General features: G+C 38.4%; 1 protein-coding gene across 1 annotated transcript in view; it reads right to left on the minus strand.

Moving 5' to 3' along the window:
* The window catches only part of NSMAF (neutral sphingomyelinase activation associated factor), a 38,651-nt gene extending 16,019 nt beyond the window's left edge, over positions 1–22,632 (minus strand). Inside the window, exons 1-13 of the mRNA XM_059861007.1 lie at positions 22,473–22,632; positions 12,696–12,785; positions 12,518–12,596; positions 12,359–12,426; positions 12,237–12,273; positions 9,408–9,458; positions 6,885–6,956; positions 6,475–6,522; positions 6,297–6,349; positions 5,657–5,786; positions 3,781–3,852; positions 2,837–2,945; positions 544–720 (exon numbers count right to left, since the gene is read on the minus strand). Coding sequence (XP_059716990.1) covers positions 544–720; positions 2,837–2,945; positions 3,781–3,852; positions 5,657–5,786; positions 6,297–6,349; positions 6,475–6,522; positions 6,885–6,956; positions 9,408–9,458; positions 12,237–12,273; positions 12,359–12,426; positions 12,518–12,596; positions 12,696–12,785; positions 22,473–22,525 — 1,039 coding nt within the window. The 5' untranslated portion in view covers positions 22,526–22,632. The remainder of the gene's footprint in view (positions 1–543; positions 721–2,836; positions 2,946–3,780; positions 3,853–5,656; positions 5,787–6,296; positions 6,350–6,474; positions 6,523–6,884; positions 6,957–9,407; positions 9,459–12,236; positions 12,274–12,358; positions 12,427–12,517; positions 12,597–12,695; positions 12,786–22,472) is intronic.
* Between the last annotated feature and the right edge of the window lie 688 nt (positions 22,633–23,320).

The following is a 23,320-nucleotide window of genomic DNA, read 5'->3' on the forward strand; positions in this document are numbered from 1 at the left end:
AAGTGTTTGAGCAGGTGCTGATGAATACCACAAGATTCCCCTATTCTGCTTCTTGCAGAGGGACACAATCCTCAAAAGGACAAAATCCCAACACAAACTGCACTAAGACCCTTAATCAAGGAGCCTATTCAGGCACAAGCCTTGTCAGCCTTTTGCATTCAATCTGCAATGCTAAGAATCATAAAAGAACACCTGGATTCTACACATTTCAGTGCATCTAACTTGTTAAAAAAAAAAAAAAGTAATTTTACTGCTTCTTTTCCATTTATAAGAATCACGTCTTTGAATGCTCAGTACTGCTGATCTGCAAAGCAACCAAACAGATGTTTGGTACATACTCTGTATCTGAGCAGTACTTAACAGAAAAAGGTGAGATATTTTGTCCCCTAAGCTAAAGGGGAGGAGCAAAGCCACAAGAAAACACCCAAGACCACTAATGCCAGGTTAATTTTGATATAACATGAAGTTTATGCAGTATAAAAGCCTCTCCACACATTTCAGGTTGGTAATGACGTCCTAACATGCTTTTTCATATACACATACCTAACACTGAACTAGAGTAGTCTGCTATGATCCAAGGAAATACAGGATACTGGGAGAGGTCATTGCAGCTTCTATCAGCCAGATTGTTGAGATGGAGAAGATACTGGTAATTTGATATATGTCCTCGCTGCCACTGCAACACATAACTTTCAGCTGTGTGCTCTGCAATATGATTTTCTGAAATAAAACAAAACATAAAGAGTTGGGAGGTTTGGAGTTTGGCCCCCAAATTGAACTGTGATTACCATTATGCAAGATACTGTAAAATAATTAAGGGCACAGTTTCTTAATAGAACAAGTCAGAATTAACTGGCAACTTCGTGTTGCCATAGCTACCATACTTCACCCATTTTTTAATATCTCTGCACATGGGTCTCAATTGCATTTGGCCAAAAAAGAAAAATCAAAGAAGGAGTGCTCAAACCAAACTCAGTAAGAATGGATGAATATTTACATAGAAATGGAAGAATATTTGCAGACCATGAACACCTCTCAGCAATCTGGTAACCTTTAGGATTTCAAATTTCGAGAAGCAGTTCTGCTTGAGTTAAGAAAAAAAATCAAATCTATTTTCCTACTGTAACCAAGGATGCCCACTATCAGTAACTTGTGGAAAGAAGTCATGTATGTACATGAACAGGATTTAATTTCACATCCACTGAAACAGAACAGAGGAAAAGAAAATTGGCCTACACACAAAAAAATAGGAATTATGCACCTGGAGTTCTCTTTGAAGTATAGGCAGAAGCTCAGTACATTCAAACTGCACTACCCTGCTTATTAGTTGTAATGTCAAAGTATGCTGCTGGAAAACTAGGTTATTTATTTATTTGTAAACTTTCTTCCATTGAGTCTGTATACAGCACCTGGGCAAGTGCCTGAAATAATCTTTCTTTCCAACATGCCATGCAACCATGGCATGATGGAAAGAAAGAAACTTGGATTAGATTATGGCAAGCCTCTATTTTAGCCTCTATTTCACCATAGGATGGAAAGGCATTTTCCCATCTTCACTAGAAGACATAGTCCAATCTTTCCTTCACTTTAGGACTTTAAATTCTACAAGTAAAAAGCATTAGCATGTTCAAAGAGAGGCTCTTCTGCTGCCAGAGAGATACCGAAGTGCTAAAAACACTTTCAGGGAAAGGGTTCACCATTTTTTATATTTCTAAGCTCCAACATTGTCAGCATTTTCATCTACACCATGAAATTTCATCTTAGAAAATTATCCAGAAAAAGTCTGAAGCAGGCTAACAGCATGCAGGTATTTTAACAACAGAGAAAATGATGTCAGAATCTATTTCCTTTCCAAAGAAAAATATAAAATACTAAAACAGTTCTAAAAGGAAGTTATCATTCCTTTGTGGCCCTGCCTTTTTTCTTTGTGAAGCAGGAGGGAAATGTCAACTGATATTTAGGTGAATTCATTGAAACAGAACTAGAGTCCTGGCACAATAATAAAATAGCACAAAATTTACATGAGCATTTTCAATATTGGCAGTAAATATAAATTGCAACTTTCAAATTACAGCTTGAAATTATTTGTTAAAGTTTCAAATTACAGAAAAACTCAGCCTTTTCCCTCCCTTTTTTTTCCAGGACCCACACATTTTAGGAAGTTTCTGTTTACAATCTTCAAAAAGATAACCATCACTTTCTAGGAATTAATGCATTAAAGATTTAATAGAAATGAGAAATCAACTGCTTCAGAATGGCAATTTTCATCAACCACTCCTAAGACTGAGGAAAGTTCAGGTACTTATGTGTGCACTGGAAATCCACTTACTACAGAAAGTTTTTCAATAGGGTCTTAACTGAGGACTTGGGGGATCCACACACAAGCTAGTCTATATTTTTTCAGCAAAAGACAATTTAGCTGAGTGGATCTTATTTATCCCTTACTTTGAAGATAGTGTTCTGTGGCTTTGTTTGCTTCACTTGTTTGATTTTTGGTTTTTTGGGTTTTTTTTTTTGTTTGTTTGTTTTGTTTTGTTTTTTTTAAGGGGGGAAAGAGGGCTGTAAAATGACAGTATGTATCAAGTTGCAAATTTAAAAAATTAGTTTTGCCTCAACAATGCCTCCTCAGCTTTCACACTCAGCTCTTCAAACACAACCAAACGGGCGCCATTTCACAACATTCATTCTGATCTTTGCTCATTTCTATTAAAAATTATTACAGCCTATATATCTATTTATTTTTTCTCATTCTTCCCACACATTAACAGAGCAAAATCCAGGCAAATTTCCCTTCCCAAGGTACTACACACTACATTAATAAATAAATACTCCAAACCTATATATTTTGCAATAAGGCGATAGACCTCGTCTCGATCCTGACAGTTGTAGAATTTCAAGTAGATGTCAGAACATAGATCGTTTTCTGTGCAAAATACTTCAAGTCCCTGAAATGTTAAAGGTGGGGGGAAGGGGTAACAAATGAGAGCAATTATTAACAAGCTGCAGTACTTGTGGTTTTCAACAGAATGTTCCAGTTACTAAGAAGTCTTACGACTCTAAACTGCGTAGTAGCTTTGCCCACAAAATCTAACATACTGAATTTTCTATTTCCAGTCACAAGAGCATACAGTTTAGAGTGAGCCAATAGGTTGTCTCTGTCTGGATTGATTAAGCCTAGGTAACAGACATTTAATTCTTTGCATTAATCCATTCACTTAGGCAAAAAAAATATACATTTGGTTTAAATGTGTTTTGCGACAAAAAAATTCTAGAGAGAATAAAGATTGAAATTTCAGCACTAACACTGAAAGCACACAACTGAGGTTTCACTGTAGAGCTCTTGACATTCCTTAGTCATGTACAGAAGAAATCATCACTCCACATTAGTCTCAATATGAAGCAGTGACAAAACTTCATCCATGAATCAATCCAGAGAAAATACACCAAGAGAGAGAAATTAATTCTCTCCCGTGATAGGTGCTTGAGATAAATAGAATTAATTGCTCCCTAACGGTACTCCCTTCTCCTATGCTGACTGCTTATGAAAGAAGTTTTTCATCCTTGTCAGAATTCACTCTGTTTTCATCTTTTTGACAGCACAGGAAAAGGAAACACTTAAAAAACTGAATGGATCATTGAGTACTGTTCACTATTTAAGACAGAGTTTAAGAACACATGGTTTTTACCTAATGATGCAGGCTGTTTCAGGTGGTCTCTTTAAGAAACCATATATACAGCAAGACAAAAATAAAACAAAATAAAACAAATACTTGCGCTTACCAGTGGCATCAGCCCATGTCTTCTTTTATAGATGCGACGCACATTTTGCAGTGTTATTTGTACTACTGGTTTCTGTGGGGGATGAGGGAGGGGGAAGAAAAGATGGAGACATTCTAGTAACTTTATATTCTTCTACCTTACCCTCAGAAAATCTGAAGTTTTTCTTGACTACAGATATTAGCAATATGAAAATAATATCCATCCATGTTATTTTAGCAGTGGAATAGTGATGCTAAGCAGTTATGTTAGAAAGAAGAAGCTTGTCTTTGCTGTTGGTTTTTGCCTGAGCAGCAGAGCAGTTTAGGAGTAAGTAAGCAGCAGTGCATTATCGCCGGGTCTGACACCAGTAGCAGTGCTCATGCACCAGAGAAGCAGAACAGGACCAACTCCATCAAACCGAAGCCATTGGGCTGCTGGGCAAACCGTGCCAAGGGTGCCACCTGGCGGGTGGAACCAGAATGGCATCGTTATCCCCCTGAAACTCCCTTTCCTTGCTTGGACTTATTTCCAGCACCTCCGAATCATTGAGTAATTCAGGTAGGAAGGGACCTTTAAAGGCTATCTAGTCCAACCCCACTGCAGTGAGCAGGGACATCTTTAACTAGACCAGGTTACTATGAGTGTGGTCCCACCTAACCTTGAATATTTCCAGGGATGGGGCATCCACCACCTCTCTGGACAACCTGTGTCAGTGATTTACCACCCTCATTGTAAAAACCTTTTTTTCTCCTCTATCTAGTTTGAATCCAGCTTCTTCTAGTTTAAAACTATTACCCTTGTCCTGTAGCAAAAAGCCTTGCTATAAAGTCTGTCCCCCAAATTCCTTCTCCTTTGTCTAACATGCTTCCTCCAATCCCCTTTTCCATTCTCTGTACTAGCTCCAAACATTCCTTCTTCTTGTCACAGACATGATCTCTCTAATTCAATGTTCCTTTCAGAGCACTCAGAGCTTTCCCTTTGTTTTCCCTGTGTCTGAGTGCCCAGACTCCACTGAATCTTCTGCTGGTCTTTTCCTTGTCCTTAGGGCACTCAAATCAGGCAGATTCCTTTCTTGCCTCACCGAGTACCAGCGGGTGAGAGCACTAGAGGAATGCTCCAGTCCTCAGCCCTGGGGAGGGAACTGGCAGTTCAGCATTGGGATTAGAGGATGGGTCTAGCTTGGTACTTCATCCCTGGCCAGACTGTGCTCCACCAGCCTGCAGGACCAGTCATACCCAGCTGGAGCAGCACCAGGGCTGCTGATGTAATCTCACATGCTGACAAGCAAATTGGAAAAAAAACAAATTAATCTGAGAATTAAAATTTTCTAGTGACTGTGCTACTGCCACGTCCATACTGAAGGTATTTCACACAATCCTTGCTAAGTCAGTGGCCTGCTGAGACAATCGCTACTGTTTCTACGACAAAGTTACAATGCAATAATCCATCTGCAACACTCACTCAGTTTTCCTCCAGAGAAAGAAATGGTCAGTTTAATAGAAAACCTAGCTAAGAGCTCCCAAAGTAAACTACATGTATATAAAGCCCTCACTAAGTTGGAACAGTATCAGACTAAGATTGAGAAATTTATCTTAAATGAAATGTAACAAATAGTGATCTTCAAATATTAGGAGTGAATAGCAAAGGACATTTTGTGCTTTGTCAGTAGGAGGTAAACTTCAAGCAAGTTAGCACAGAATGAAGCCTCACAGAGAGAGATACACTGAATGCAGCAGAGATCAAAGGAAAACTAATGACCTTCTAAATATAACTCAAAATAGTTGCTTTGGAGATGTGCTCTATGTGCATTTCAGAGAAAAAGTACAGAGAATTAAAACTGTCCACTAGCAGGGCAGCGTGCTCACATTGTAAGCAAGACCATCTATGAGGCACTTACAGGATATCCATTAAGAGGCTGGAAGTACAAGTTAGCATCACTAACGCACACATGCCCTGGATTAGTCACCAGTGGCGTCACCATTTCTGCTTTACATTCCATATGCAGCGTTTCAGAAATGCTTTGAAATCTACAAGTGAAGAAAAGGAGTAAGTTTACCTCCAGTTCTTACTTTGGTAGAGGCACCCTTAAATTACTTAGAAAGGTTTTAGTTAGCTTATAGCCTTGGGACATCAGAATGGGCACTTCACTAAGCCTATTTTACACAGGAATAAAGTTCTTTTTTGGGACCTCCACTTTAACAGGCATTCCAGAAAGAAACACTGCTAACTTCTGCTCCAGTCTCAGGGCAGTAAGTCAGCTGACTCCTCTAGAACTATAGTTTTATTTGGCATATACTGATGAAGAATTGCAACAAATTCACAGAGAAATGAAACATTTTGGAGACAAAGTAACACATTCATCTTCTCAACACAGAATTGCCCACTCTACATTCCAGATGCTTCAGAATACTAAGAAGCTAACTCTCTGAATTAGAGAACTTACACTAACTCAACCAGCCATCTAACTATCAGTGCAGTAGACTAACCAACCAGCAAGATGAGAATGATTTCTCAGTAGAAAGTGATTAGGAAAGTACCTGTATTTATCAAATGAAGTTCTAGCCAAGCGTGATTGTAATATAGCAGTTATCTAATGAGGAAGGAAAGAAAAATTAATATGGTATCTGATTCAAATGCAATGAGAACTTAATTATTAAACAGTGATATCACAATTTCACTATTAAGCAGGGATATTAGAAATACTCAGATACTCACCATGGCAGCTTGATCTCCCATCTTATCTAGACAAGAAGCCCTGTAAAGCTAAACAATGAGCTTTAAGTGAAATAGCACAGAGATGTCCCACACAGCTCAGAAGTCAACAGAAACAGGAGGGCTTTAGCATTCTTGGTGATGGCATACTAAAAGAACTATTACAATTTCTTTTTAAAACAGGAAATATTTATTCACTTCTACTGTCATGTTACTACTTTGCTTAGTAGTAACTGCATACTGAAAGCTAATATGGGTCACTTACAACAGCTGTCAGAACTAGATGTTGTGTTAAAGTCCACATTTTAAAAATAGATACTCCAAGGTTTTCACCTTGAGTACAAATAAAGCTCTACACTAAAAATCAAAAGATGCTGTGATGAACTATGCAGGGATATCAAACAGCCACGTACCTGATGCAGAGTTTGCACAACATCTCCTACTTTCCAAGCAACATCCAGTTGGAATAAGTGTTCTGTTCTACCCTAAAATTAAAAGTACATTTACTACGAATTAATTTCAAATAGAACTCAGCGGGAAAAAAAATAAAATTAAAGTAAACAAAAATAAAGACCCCTAAATAATAAAACTCTAAAACCCAGTAAAACTATGCTATCAAAGATTGTGTTATATATCAAAGATTGCAAAAGCAGATGTTGATCTTTTTTCTTTACAAATGTATCTTCCCTGGGGAAAGCTCTCTGCAGTTTTGTTTAATACAATACAGCACAATGCTCTGAAGTGAATAAGTTAATGTAGTGCAAACATCAATAAATGAAAAGTAGTACCTGTTCTGCCTATTTTAATATCTCTTTTAAATGCATGCAAATATAGAACTAGCAAATGACATGTTACATGTTAAACAGCTACTGTATTTCTTATAGATGAAAGACACCAGCCCATCAAATCTTTAAAGACTAGGCTAAAAAAGTTAGTCACTCTCATCTACATAATAGTTTTGAGCTGAAAAGATCTCAAATCCAATCACAGTCTATTTTGACTCGTCATTCACAAAAGCCTCAATAAGGCTTTAACACATCAGCCAGCTTATGTGGCCTACTCATTTTTCTCCTACGAAGTTTTCCTAGCTTTCTTAAGCATCATTTTATAGTAGACATTTTTGCTTTTACTTAAGTATATTAAAAGTATGTGTATGGATCAACTGGCAATAGCTTTACTCGCAACTCATATTTAGCAAAGGTTGTTGAATAATTTCACGACCCCTGAATGTAGTATAAAACTATATCAACATGTTTCTGTAGCATTTTTGGATTTCTCAGACTAGACTTCAAAAAAAGGCAACAAAGTGATCAGTAAGACTAAAGCAAGACATTGGTCAGTAGATACATTAATCTTAAACTAAAGGAAGGAAGACATGAAAATCTAGATGATATTCAGTGTAATGTATGTGATCTGAGCTGAACTGACAGCAATTCAAGAGGAAAGCATGCTTCAAAAAGCAAATGGAACTGGATTATAGGGAGACGTTAAATTCAGTAGCAATTTAGATAAAAGCATTGCAACATTTCACCCAGAGCATCATTTTCCTTCAACAGGAAAAAAACACAGCTCTCAGAAATCCTAGTGAATGGTCTACAAGTATTGCTTACAGCCAACAATGTGACAGTTTTTGTGAGCAGTTGTCTCTGTAGCTCTCCAGCCATATTCAAAGACAAGAGCTCAGTATTTTGCAATTGATCTGAAACAATCAAAGAAAGACATGGAAGACAGAAAGCATTACCCAATTCCAGCACTCAGTGACATATGGAACTGGCAACAATTCAAGTAGAAGATATTTAGCAGCAACAGAAAAAAAAAATCAGAAAAGATTGAAGGTGAACTAGATTTCTTGTTTTAAAATGCAGAGAAAAAGTTGCACTACAGCTAAGTAAATTGTGATGGTTAACTGTCAGAAATGTTTTAGCTGGGGATGAATCATAACTTAGAAGAAAATGAAGAGCTTTCCAAACAACCCTTCTGATTCTTTCCTTTTCTACTGTGTTGGCAATGAGATAAGGTATTTGTCTGATACTTAATAAATCTTGCACATCTGCAAAACAGATCATAGAAGGACTACAGGAAAAAATAGGTTCAACACATGAATAATTATCAGAATAAAAAAAAAAAAAACAAAGAAAAAAACCTTTTAAGTCCTAGTTCAGAGGTAGATCTAACCACAAAACTAACCCAAAGCACTTGTTGAGAGAACAGAGATCCTCTCTTGTCTCTTTGCTGTTCACTACAGTAATACAGATTTATAAACTCCATCATTCTTGAAGTTTCCTACTTAAACAAAAACATTGGGAAATATAATTCCAGCTTCTTCAACTCTTAGTCAAAAAGTGAATTAACTCTGAAAAATAAAAGTTTTTCGTTTGTGTCTTAACTAATCTCACAATTTAAGCAAGAACCCTTACTTGTATGCCCTGAAGCCTCCAGGCTCAGAATTGGAGCAGACCGACCCCATCAGCAGAAAGTAGCCAGGAGCAAGCTCAAATTTCTGCTGTGAGCAGTCTTAACCACCATTTCTTTCAACTGAGAAACACTCAGCTGGGAAATATCAATTAGCAATCTCTCATCTGAGCAGAATCTCAGCAATCTCAGTCTGAGCAGAACTGAGGAGAAGCCACTTAAGTCAGGATGCAGTGCCCACTGTACAAGAGCAGTCAGCTGATAGCTCTGACTGTTGAGCCCATAGAGCTGCACGTCAAGATAAATAGCAAGTGTCAAGTCTGCAGCATGTCCTCCAAGAAGTATCAGAAAGCCATCACAGAAGAATTCAGACATGCTTTTTCAATATTTTTTTAAAAATACTTTTTTTAAAAGCTTCACTGTCATATTTCTCAAATGATAATTATCTTACTCTTTCAGAAATGGGAACATAAATCATTACAAAACTCCAGTTCGCTAAGAGCAGTGAAAACATATATACTTACTCTTACTGTTTTATAGGGTGCTATAACATTTCTTTCTTTAATGAGAAAAACCTGAAAGAATAATAGACATTACAGATTCACACCTTAAAAAATAATATAATTAATCAGAACTACTGGTAAATACAAAGCTAAGAATACTGTTTAAGCAAGCAAAACACTGAGTTGTAATACCTTGCTTTAACTACCCCAGATAAACTGCAAAAAACCAATGAGCTTTTACACCAGCTAACTGCAAGGAGGGCAAGAGTCCAATTTTGTTCAGAGGCTTACTTATACAGTTGATTAGTGGGCTTTTATCCTAATCATATGATCTTCAAGGAGCTACATTCAGAGGGGCAAATCCTTCCCCTCTTTTAGTGGCTCAAGGTTCTGCCCAAACAGGAATCACTCCAGACTGGCAACACGCAACACACACTGTGCAAACTCTCTTAAATGAATGCCTTTCTTCTGCTGCTAAATGTTTCGCTTCCAGCTCCAACCACAACGAACACCAGATTTCCTCCCTCATCCAATACCATGATTTCCAACAGTTTTATTCCTCTGGTGCTAGCCTCATCTCTGAGAACGTCTTTCTTCTCCAAAACCCACATAAAACTACTCTCCTTCTCCAGAACATTCTCATAACTCCTATAAAAAGACCTGACTGGTAGCACACTGATTTGTACACTGTGCCTTACTATCCACCATCTAAAAGGCAATAAGCCAGAAATAAGTTATGGTTTTGCTGTCTGTAGAGAAGGCTCAAATTTGCTAAATCTCAGGCCTAAGCTCAGGGCTGGTTCTGAACTAAACAAAATACACTGGGCTGCTGTCCTGGGGTGACAGCTGCATAACCTACTGTGTTCTACTCCTGGCCCAAGAAACTTGGATGATCACAGATTCTTTCCCAGTGCCTCAGTTTCCTTCATCAGGAAAGGATAAACAAAAAGTAGCACACCTGCAGTTCTATACTCCCAGATTAATTCAGAATCCTTCTGGATATTACATACCGCCTTCCCCATTCCCACCAGCTGACAACAGAACCAACCTTCAGCCCATGACTGCTCCAAGAAACATCCAGCTAGAACAAAGGATGTGGCAGGCTTGGAAGCCCAAAAGCTCAGCATGCCTCTCTAAGTGCTACATTAAAAAACAATGGTAATTAGTGTATTTCATCTGACATCATCATGTACAGACCTGAATCAGGCCATGGGAGAATCAGAATGAGAAATCTGCTTCACATTCATTGCTCTTCTGCAGGATAACTATACTGAGTACTCTACATTACATAAGAAGTAGACATAATGGTTTACTTTTCTTTACTTGTAAACTGAGCAAAAACCTAAGCATACTGTATTAATTTCCTATCTTTGGAGGATTTCCCCCTTGAGATTTCCTATCTCAAGAAAAAATACTGAAATAATATCAAATTATTATTCCCATTTACTTTATTTTAAAGCCATAAGTTCTAAGTTGTCTGTTACATAAGGAAAAGCTGCTTATCCAGCTATGCACTAACAACTTTTTCTGATTCTAAAAGGCAAAGATGTTTAAGATGTTCCAAGTATTCCCTATGTGTGGTTTCCTACAAGGCCAAAATTTTACTTAAAAAACACATATTTTAAATTACATCATGATCCGTCATAATTACAACTAGTGACTACTTGATACTTGGAAGTCCATATGCCTTTTATACAAAATACCATCATTTATGATGCCATCCAAGTATTTCAGAACGTTTCCTCAGAGATAGGAAGATGACTGGCAAATTACAAATGGAGGAGTGGGGGGTGCTAACCACACTTGCCATCTTAAAACCTAATTCCTCTTTCCTACAAGATGTTTCTTATAATCCCTTGTTCTTCAGAACATAGAGTAATGATGTATGGTGGAAGCATTGCCTGGAGGAGTTAGAAATATGTTTTTGAAAATCACTCAGTAGAAAACCTACCGACTCAAAAAATAGATTACACAGTCTTTTTCACAGAAGCAGTTTCAAAATGAAATTAAATATACTTGTAACTACAACACAAACCACAGACTTCTCTGGCATAGACAGTATTAAATGCTTGAGTTTGTTTTTGACTGCAACAGCACATAACTTAGCAAGGCTATAACTTTGGGCATTGGTAAAGACAGATTTTAGAAATAAACAAGAATATTTAAAATTGTATTTCCAGCCTCAACTCTGTTCTATCCTAAAAGGAACAAATGAACTTTTTTTTTTTTTAACTTTTTTTTTTTTTTTTAACTTTTACAGCTTCGGAACACCTATCAACTGAAACTTACCAAAATTTTAAGTGCATCCCCTTGGTTAACTCTAAGAATGAATACATCCACAACCACAAGTCTTGACTGAAACTTTAAGACAATATTTCAGGACACCTTCTGAAAACTACTTGGTGGACACACAGTACAATCCAGAGTTTTTACAAAGCTGAGCCAGAGGAACTGAGATGGCTTTGCCATTACCCCAATATGCTGCAGAAAGTAGATGAAACCAGTGCAACAAATGCAAACTAAAGATGATCGATAACATGTTTTATTACAGTCTATTCTCCTTTTTCCTTCAATTCCAAGGTTCCCTAAGCTCCATTATAAAATGCACAGGGCAAAAACGTTCAGTTTATTGAATTAATGACTTAATGAAGTCATTAACAGTTTGCAATTTCCAGCATCAACAGTTTCACATTAATGCTAAGTTTTTGACACTAATTAGTTTTGTTTTCAGTTAACTTCCCACTCCTGGATTACAGCTTTGAGGAAAAATACCATTAAGGAACATAAGCTTGCTCATTTATGTAACCTCACCCATTTATATATCAAGAATCTATTATATGCATGTCTTACCTGGCTACATACAACAGAAATACCTCCAGATGTATTCCTAAAATGTAAATAAGATATTTGAAATTATGGGACTTTGGGCTTTAAAGGCAGTTAAACATATACAGTATTCTAGATTTACCTACCTTGTGAAAGGGTTATTTGCTTCATTATCTTCTGGGGCTTTTATACTACTGCAATCCCGCAATGGTATCTGCAGAAAGTTATAAAAATACATGGTCTTTCTTAAAAGCTTTTTAAAGACAATCTTTAGTCACCAAGAAATTTAAGTCTGCACTGCTTACCTTGATAATAGGCTGGATATTGTCATCTGGTTCAAAAATAATTGACTTAGAACAGATTTTTAGGGAGCCTCTGAATTTTCTAAAAGGAACAACAACAACAACAAAAAGTTGTGCAAGCGTTCAAGATACATGAACCTAGAATTACTCCAGTAAATGAAGGTATGTAAGAGTTTTGTACCTTTCATCTTTGCAATCTTTATTTATAATATGATTAGCTGTGTGCTGTTCAAAATAATATTCTTCCAGGTTCAGAAGAAGCAGTGAAAACCTACAAATTAAAAATAAAAATCTTTTATTCTAAGAGAAAATATCAGAACATATCATACTCTTAATAAAACATTTCAGGTGTTTGGAAAGTTTTCACTGATCTTTTGCTGCACCCCACACCCCAATAATGAATTAATTTACCTTCTTAAAATAACAACCTATATGGAAAATTTGTGTACATGTGAAGAAGATCAACTGATGCTCTTCCAACACATATAGGGTTAGATATTTAATTCTGATGTCTTAGATGGAAACCATTCTAATACAACCACGCTTTCTGCTTTAGCCCTGATCAATGTATGCCCAGGAAAATATGCAATGACATAAAATGGAAGGGCAGGAACTAATCACTTAGAATGGATGGAATTAGATTGCTTTGAAGCGCAGCCAAATTAAACTGGTCTAAAATGTTAAGTGAAAACACTGGCACAGATTTTACAACATGAGTGAGTCAGTCAATGGATGCCCTCTGAGGAAGCATTACCTTCCTCACCAAACACATTTTGTACTTCCTCCACACCTCTGTTCAGCCCCCAGGAAGCCTGTTGATGGACTAATGTGATTAATAACAAACTTCAACAACAACAAAACAAAAATAGGAAATTGAAGTCTTCGAAAGTATTTAATTGCAGGATCATAGTAATGCCAGTGCTGGTACCAAGTAAATGCAAATAGGCCAGATTAGGGGGAACATGAAAATGCTTTCCCTACCAACTTTTAGTAAAACTGCGACAAGTGATCAAAACTCAACAACTTTCTAACAGGGGGAACACTCAGTTACTGAGTGCTTCAGCTGTAGAGAATGCCAGTGGATACTGGCAGAGCAGGAGAAGCAAAAACAACTTCAGTTGGAAGTACAACTTGTTTGTGTGCAGTGCTGATCTGATCTGCACAAGTACTTAGTATTTATTTACACCCACATTTTGAGCTTTTTGTACTTCGCTCATGATGTGCTTCACTAGAAATGCCTGTGAAAACACCAATAAACACCAAGTGTCCCCAGAGCAGTCTCAAACAGCAGTAAATATGTCAGGAGTTCACAAAATGAACTGAGTGATTCGAACAGCCTGTTCATTAAAAAAGCATATTTCACAATGGAAAAAATAACATTATTGAAAATATATCTTGTGCACTTAAAGATTGTGTCGTGGTTGTTATCTTAAACAGAACATAACAATACAGATTTTACTGCAACTACAAGTAACAGTGGCTCTATATACTCAAAACTGTTTGTGTTTCCAAGATACCTTGTCTTACTGCTCTGCTGCTTTTTTAAAATGGCCTTATCTTTACTTTCCTCTCTGGAAAACAGTTTTTTTATGATCCCATTGTGCTGGTTTTGGCTCGGTTTTTCCTTTGCAGTATGTACTAAGGGGCTTTGTTTCGGATTTGTGCAGAAAACTGTTGATAATTTAAAGATTTAAGCAACGAGTGTGCTTAAACAGAGTCAAGGCCTTTTCTGCTTCACCTCACCCCACCAGTGAGGAGGCTGGAGGTGCACAAGGAGTTGGGAGGGGACACAGCCAGGACAGCTGACCCCAAGGGACTAAGGGTTATTCTGTGCCATATGGAATTATACTCAGTAACTGTGGGGAAGCTACTATGTTTCATATCCTATTATATTCCATTTTTCAACATATCATCCAGCTGAAATCATCCAGGATGAACTTAGAATTTCTGATTTTGCAAACTCAGAATTTAAAACTTGCAAGTTCTATCACATTTTAAAAACTTTTTAATAAAGCAATGTTAGGATGTATAAAGAGCAATTCACCAGTAAAATGCTCTTCCTTCTAGTATGTATAAGCGTACTATGTATACTATACATATAATTATTATTTTTATTATTATTATTCAAGTAATAAAAATATAAAAGTCAAGAACAAAGGTAGCACACAGGTTTTTTTGAAAAAAATCTATTCTCTTTCATCAGGAAACAGCCACTATTGACATAGAGAACATGAGCTTCAGAGAAACGGCATTTATGGTCCCACAATATTTTTTTCCAAGAAAACCGTAATGCCTGTTGAATAGAATTAATTTCTGAAATTCTTCACACTTGGGCTCTTTCCTTTGTCTCTACCTATTCTTTTAACAAACTCTTCACATTTTTGTATTCTTTCCAAATTTGCCTGTTGACAGCACTGGTATTTACTAGATTTTTAAGTTTTTGGTAAATGCAGGCATCCCTCATATATTCAAGACAAGCCATACTTTTATATCAAAACAATGGCTGTTATTCACAGTAACTATAATATGCTCAACATTGGCCAAAATACATAAAACAAGAGAGTTATTTTTCATTATAACTACCTCTATGAAACTATTGTATCTTTGTACACTTTTCACTTTATAAATCAATTCACCTTCCCAAAACCAGAAGCTGCAGGCAAGAATTTGAGGCATTCTTTCCCCAGCATAACTCTTACTGCTGCTGAACCAGATGGTGTCATGAGGGGGGGAGAAAAAAAGTAAAGATATGCACAAAAACTCTAGATAAACTCTTTATATAGGCTAAATAGGTACTGTGGCGAAACTGTAGGTTTACTCCTTTTTAAATACCATGCTTGCTAGCAGCATCCAGTTTATCCTTCTGCTATTCTCTCTGTGTTTCTTCCACACGAGTACTCATTCTTCAGGCTTACAGAGACAGCATCGCTGAAGATCTTCTTGCTGGAGACCAGCAACCTCCCGTGCAATGATCTCCTGCTCACTGACCTCAGCTTTGCTGTCTGGAAAATGGATTGTAAGGCTGTGCTGGAAACTGTTAAAGCATTTTTCCTCACACAGTGTCCATCATATAGGCTAAGTGTATTTTGCATATTTATTTTCCCCTCCCACTCTCTGCAGAGCCTTCCGTGTAGTTCTGAAGCCTCTTCCTAGCATCTCTATGCTTGCTGCTACTCTACTTGCAAGTTCACTTACTCCAACTGCATTTTCCCGTATTTTCAGGCTGCAACAAGTCACTTCTGCAGGCAGACAGAGCCCAGATATCAAACTCCACAAATGTCACAAAAACTGCCCCTCTTAAAATTAATACAATTCCATAAGTAAAAGCAAAATTTTCAGACTTGCATCTCACTACAGGCTAACAAATCTAGACCAGTTCAAGTTACTGCTAATAATGAGCTGAAGATTATGATGCATTATCTCTGGAATAACCTTCTGGAATTTCTCAACTCATCTTCGTCTTTACTGCTCAAGTACTTAAATTTAATTTGCATGTGTTAATGATCCATAGAGCTGTCAAAGAAAAGTCAAGTTTCATCACATGTTACTAAGGTACGGTCAGGGTCAGAGAATTTTATCTTCACAGAAGTATTATCTTTTACATAAATAAACAGAGCCACTGATAGTTACTGTATCAACAGGGTCCCTCGAGAACCATCACTGCACATAATGATACTTCAGGCTTGCCAGGAGGTTTAACAAGTATCTACAGATAGCAAGGTACAGATCAGTCTCTGGCATGTTGCATAAGTCGGCAAACAGTGTTGTGAAGGCCTGAAAAAAATAGGACATCAATCATAATAGCTATAAAATTACAGCAATGGGGATCTTCAACATGCAACTAAGCAGCTAGGTTTTGGGCTGACTGCCTTCCAAAGAGCTAAAGGAAGTGTTCTAAAGACACTTGTGATATCAAGATGACTGGCACACCAAATTTATATACTATCATTGCTATGTGGTCCTACAAAAAGAATTTGTATGCGTACAATTAAAATTTAGCATACATTTAAAATAGTAATTTAATTCTACACATGACAGGAAGACATAAAAAAAAAAAAAATCAACAAGTAACAGTAGGCAGAGAATGCATGAGATACTCTGTATAAGAAACTGGTTAAACTTGTAAGAGTTGAAAACTATATTTTGGTTTTCAGCCACTGAGCAGCTGTACTGTTCCCAGCGCTGTGTAATTAACAGCACACACTGTAAGCCTATGACTTTATCACACTGACCTGGAATAGCGACCTGGATCAAAAAAAAAAAATCAATGCCAACACAAGTAACAATAAGTAACTCTGTTCCCAGTCTACCCTCCCTTGCCTTCAAGTCTGATTCCAAGACCTAAAAACCCCTCAATCTAAGCAGTTAGTCAGGCAAATCAAAAGTTTTAACTGGGTAAGGCACAAAAATGCTTTGGTATCTAAAATGAAAAAGGGTTTTGATTTTTTTATATCTGTTATCTGCAAGAACCAGCATCTAAAAAAACCCAACCAAATAAACCAATAAACAAACAAAGCCCAGCTTTAGTTCTTACATATTTGTAGGACATCCCTGCAGTTTCTATTAAATATCTTTGCCTGGTGCTCTAACACTTTGTATTCCTGTAATACTGTAATAAACAAATATCACAAACAGAAAAGAATCAAGTTTGAGACATTTTTCTTATTACCAGCAAGTGGTAATTTTGATCAATTTTCAAAATTAATAGCCCAATTGTTAATCAAAACTTCCCAAGAACAAACCATTAATGAGTTTTTATTAAAAATCTTAGAGAAAGGTAATGCTATAGCTTGGAAAGCAACTCAAATATCTGTTGACACAAAATCCTTTGAAATCCAGCAATAAAACTCACACCTTAAAGCTTATTACAGGATGTTTTTATGCTTACGCCCTAATAAAGACAGGTTTATGCCCACAAATGTTGTGGTCACTATACTATTCAATGGTTTGCAACACACTGATTAAGTTAGTTAGCCACAGGCATGTCTTCAGGGATCACTGACCATTTTTTTTCTTCTACAATGAACTCAACATACTAGGCTATCCAAAAAAAAACCCAAAAAAAACCCCTAACATATAATTCTGAAAATGACACAGACAAATTAGACAAGATTTTCAAAAAAGTTCAAACCCCATGGAAGTAGCTGTAAGGGTTGAGAGTCTGCAAGATGTTCAATGCCTTATACTATAGCCTCTTAACAGTCCAGCCTTTATCCTCAATGTCTCACCAACACCAAAAAAACCTTCAGAGAACTTCCAAGATGACTGTATTTTCTTACTAGGTGTAATATTTGAAAAATGTAAATTGAAGGAAAAAAAAAAAAAAAAGCAGCAGCTTCAATAACTTTGCTGGTTCCACACACTTGAAATGCTTTAAAAACTACTTCCAGTTGTGGAAATCAGCCAATTTTGACATAAAAGGTTATCACACTAGCAGACAGGCCATAATGCAAACTTCTATTCAGAGATGTGGAGTTTTCCCAAGATAGTTTTATACATGGAAGGCTACATGGAATACCAGAAACAGTACCATGAGAATGGGTCAGGCACAAGAACAAGGTGGTCAGGAAGAAGACTTCACCCTTTGGAATGCAGCAAACCCACACAGCTGCTCTGCTATCAAGAGATGCCAGGAAAGAGGCAGTTTCACTTTCCAGGGTAAAATAAATCTGTAGCCACCACTGCCACTATGACAAAGCCTTGAGCTTTAGAGTAGGTAGAAAGACACTTGCATTAAACCTGAGGTGCAACAGTGTAAGTTCTGCAATCAAAACACAACAGCAGAAGCATCTTGAAAAGGGAAGAAAGAAGAACATGCAAGATAAGGGAATATCCTTTTAATATAACAATTCACAATTCAAACCAACACCAAAAACTTAAATAAGAAAAGGAGTCTCCCAGATCCAAAATGGAAAAAGATTTTCAGCCATAGTTGTGCCTGTCTGTCCAAGGGTATATGTTGGGGGGGTGGGAGCTACAGCAAGGGATGATCAGTACAGTGTAGACACAGTAAAATTAAACCTCCTCCTAACAAGAATAAATTATCTGTCTCTACATCCCCCCCGATAAATTTAATGGAGACTTTAAGAGCTTTTTGCTGGAACACCTTCAATCTCAACACAGTGTTAAAAGTACACAGAATCTGGTGAAGAGTTAATCTTTTAACAGTCTATAAGGAGCTGTTTGAGCTTAAAAGGTAAGCACCTACACTTAAGGAGAGAGGTAAATTAAAGCATGCCAACATAATTTAGCTTGAAGACCTATTTCAAATCCCTGTCTTTGTACAGTCCCAGAAATATTAAATTAAGAATAACTGAAAAATTCATATGCCAGTCAGTTGGAAGGTATTTTCATGCGAAGGGAATCAGTATTCCTTTGAGAAGCAGCTCCAGGTAGAAAAAAGAACAAGGTAACTATCTTGCCAAGAAAAACAGAACTCATTTCCTTTTTCAAAGAGCTGCCATATAATTGCCACTCAGAAAAGGTCTGAGGAATATGAGTCAAGAACACACTCAAAATGCATAAGAAAACTCGGCACTGAGTAGCAAGAAAACACTTGCAAAACTTCAGCTTGTATGATGTCATTCCCAATACACAAGGTTTGGGAACCCAAAGGCACCCAAACATTCCTAGCATTGTTCTGAGTATGCAGCCAAGAAGCCAATCACCCTCTACAAACTACATCCTGGGGTTTAGTAACTCCTGCTAAGATGCTACAAAATATCCTCCAATCAAAAGTGTGCTACATTAGGCTTAGTCTACTTGAGAATTTTACTGTTCCTCTGCTTGATGTGCATGTCCCTCTATACTTCAGTCTGAAAAAGACTCAGAAATTCAACAACATCTGGGGTGGAAAAAAAAAGAGAAAAAACCAAGTCCACAGTTTATTTTATATACCAATTGCATCTACCAACTGAAGCACTGGACTTATTCAAACTGGACACAGGAATGACCACGCAGGGACCAGTGCCTTGGCAAAATCCTACTTATACCACGCAGGAAAGGTTCCCATTGATCCTGCTTTAAATTCATAATCTGTGATTGAAGCCTTACTATTTTTGTCCTTTCATCAGAAAAGCACATGCTAGAAATCTACTTGGACACAAGGGTTTCAAGTGGCTGATCCAACACACCTTCCACAATCACTTGACCTGAAACTGGAAGTACAGTCCAGATAACAGAAGAAAATTGTCAGGGATGAAAAAGTAGGGCAGCCCAATCTAGCAGCAGCACACAGCTATGCAAAACCAACTCTAAAATTAAACCTCCTCCCAACAAGAATAAATTATCTGTAGGCCAGCTGTAGGACTCAGTTGCTGATCTTTGGAAAAAAGCCTTCATTATGCATATTTTGTCTCAAGAAAGTAAGATAACGCTACTGACTAAAAAAAAAAAGAAAAAAAAAATTTTATATAAATCCAATGCCCAAGCAGCCACCACACCAAAGATCCATCTGCAGCACATACATGCTGCCAGTAGGCTGCTTCGTGTGAGTGATGTTTCCAGCAAAGAGATGAGCCCCTCCATAGGAAGCCAATCAGGGTGCAAGACAAACCATCAGCACTGCATAGAGAGACCCCCTACCAAGTGTTTACACTTGTCTGCATTTGGGCATACTGCCAGTAGAAGTGAGAAATCAATTTATAAAGAAAGCAACGACCTGGGCCAAATACCACATCATCTAATTTGATGTTTTGTAACTAAAATTGCTTGAAAAAAAGGATTGTTTGAATATTTTGGGGATTAAAGAAACTGTCCTGGACACAGGACATTTCAGCATTTTCTTGTTTTCTTCTAGAAAATGGCATATAGTCAGAAAAGAAGGTTTATGTAACTAGATATTAAAGTGGACTAATTAGTAAAGAAGAAATATTTTTCTTCAGATCACTTAAAACTAATCTGATCTTCCTTCCCTCCAAAGCAACTGCATAAGAAGATTAACTTCCTACTTACCAAGTTTCATACTACTCGTAAATGGAACTTTTACAGTTTAAAGTTTTGTAGAAAGCAACATACAAGTAACAAAAAACCAAAAAAAAACCCAACAAACCCCAAATTAAAATACACATCAAATGCAATTGCCACAAAACTTTAAGAAGTCCTGTTCATTTCACTAAAAAATATCTTCCTCAAAGATACAAAGATCAAGCAAAGCTTTCAAGCAGAAGTTGGTGTCTCTAACAGCTACCCAGCACCTAGGTAAAAAAATTCTCAGAACCTGTCCCTTGACTAAAGTCATAGCAAGCTGTTTTTTTCTGTTTTAAGATAGAACCATAAGGACAACATGCAACAAAATACAGTGTTTCTGATCTGATCATTCTAAGCCCAAAATATTTTAAATCACTTAAATGCTTTTAAGATTTCCTAATTGAGAAAATCACAGGCAAAGAGGGAGAGGGAGGGACCTGATACAGGGTACAAAACATATAAATTTACTTAGGCTTTATACTGATATCAATTGTTAGTTAAGGGAAAGAAACAGAGAAATGGGTTTGCAGATATAGGAAAACCTGCCAGTGCAAATGAGAATAAGACTGACCTTTCATAAAGTGCTCAAATTACAAGCTCAAATAATAAGATCCTGATATGCTTTCAAGTAGGAGCAAAGAAAAAAGTTCTCATCAACAACTCTAGCTGACATTGACACGCTGAATTTGTTCTCAGGGCTTTTTAGAAGAGATTTGGACCCTATTTAGGTTCTTTGGGACAAGTCTGATTTTTGGCCTTTTTTTTTAGCTTTCCCCAAAAAAAAAAAAAAAGGCTATTCACATTAAATCCATAACACAGCTAACACAGCCATTTTACTTGCTTTTCCTACAACTAAGATGGATTCTTTACAATTAAAAATATTTATCTTTTCCTTCAATACCGGAAGTTTGTCCTTTCTGCCTGCAGTCCCTTACACACATCTGAAACCACAGCAGCCCCCCCAAAGCAACAAGTTATACAAGAAGACAAAACGTGATCCAGAACACATCTGTACTTAAAAAAAAAAAAAAAAAAAAAAAACGAAAAAACAAAAACCCACTTCAGAGGATGTGGTAGCTTCATGGATTGTACAGCTATGAATCAGAATTTATATGGACAGAGTGAGTCCAGCGCCTCATCATGTGGTTTTCTCATCAACAATAAACAGTGCTGTGTAACCAGCAGAGACCTGCAGCAGGAATTTGCACAGGGCTCACAGGGGACCAGCCTGCTGTTTCCCTGGTCCCTGCAGCAGGAGACACCTGGGGATCCCTGATCCCCCCAGAGAAGGCGTGGTGTCCTTCTGTGTGACCCACGCCGACCTACTGCTCTCACAGAGATTTCCCATGTGGAAAAGTTAGGCTTGCAAAAGATTTTGAAACTTTTTTGACAAGACAGATACAGCTAAGCCAGGCAAAAGGAAGTGGGACAGTACCTAAAAATAAGAGAGTAAATTCAGGATACACTCAAGCATGTGTGATAAGCCTTTGTTGTACGTTCAGAAACAAAACAAAGATTACAGTCAGCAAAGAGAAGCGCGCAAATTTAATTTAAGGCTTTAAAGAGACAACACAGAGTCTGTAATTCAAGGGCTGACAATACACTAACTACAGTGCTCAGGAAAAAAAAAAAAAAAAGGAAAAAATACCACAACAAACTACACTGAAGCACAGCTCCATGCCACAAGTACAACTGAGAACAAGCTAATAAACAAAAATTTACAAGACGCTATTTTTCATGCAATTCATGCAAGGCAAGCATTCCTGTTTTTCGAGGTCCCTTCTACACCCTTTTCAGCCTTAACTCAGAGGAACCATCAGCCACCTGATCTCAACAGTGTCAACAACGAGGGCAGCACGGCGGCCGGGCTCTCCTCCCGGCGCTGCGCCGCGGCCTCTCCGGAGGCCCCGCCGCCCGCAGCTCGGCCGGGCCCTCCGAGGGGCCGGGGCCGAGCGGGGCCGGCCAGGGCCGGTGGGGCAGTGCCGCTCACCTCTCCTTGGAGTACAACTCCCGCTCCAGCCGCCGCCTGCGGATGAAAGCCATGGAGCCACCCGGCCGAGCTGCCGGTGCCGCCGCCACAGCAGGCCGGGCCGGGCCAGGCCGCGCCTCAGGGAGGCGGGGAGAGCGGGCCGGCCGCGGCCGCAGCCAGGCTGGCGAGCCCGGCCCGCCCCCGTTTGTACCGCCGGAGAGGCGGGGGAAGGCGGCACGGCGAGAAGGCCGGGGAAACGCCGTCAGTCGGCTCCCAGGGTTCTGCGCCCTCGCCCGGGCTGCGGTGCCTCTGCGGCCCTTCGGGGCCTCCGCGGCGCACACGGAGGGAAGCTCACGCTGTATTACACTGTGAAACAGCTTCGTTACGTGGACTAAAATAAAAGTTTTAAATGTAGTGCCACTGCAATGAGATCATTGTGCCCGTAATGGGTGCGACAGAAGCTGTCCGGGCAGGAGATGTGTTCAAAGCCTGGAATCGCAGGATGTGCGGAGCTGGAAGGGATCCAACTCCCTGCCCTGCACGGGGCATCCCCAAGAGTCACAGCACGCCCGGAGAGCATTGTCCGAACGCTTCTGGAGCTCTGCCAGGCTTGGGGCTGTGACCGCTTCCTTGGGGAGCCTGTTCCAGCGCCCAACCATCCCTTGGCTGAAAAACCTTTTCCTCATACTCAGCCTAAACCTCCCCTGCCTCAGCTTCCTGCCGTTTGTTCAAGTCCTATCATTGCCTAGAAAGACCTCTTTGGAAAGAGGAGTTAAGTAAAATCTCTTAGTTGATATAAAAAAAACCTTCAATTGATAAAACTGCCTCTGAATCTGAACAATTTATTGTGTGTTTACAGACACAATCTC

The sequence above is a fragment of the Haemorhous mexicanus genome, chromosome 1, assembly GCF_027477595.1.
Source record: "Haemorhous mexicanus isolate bHaeMex1 chromosome 1, bHaeMex1.pri, whole genome shotgun sequence".
NCBI classification, from domain to species: domain Eukaryota; kingdom Metazoa; phylum Chordata; class Aves; order Passeriformes; family Fringillidae; genus Haemorhous; species Haemorhous mexicanus.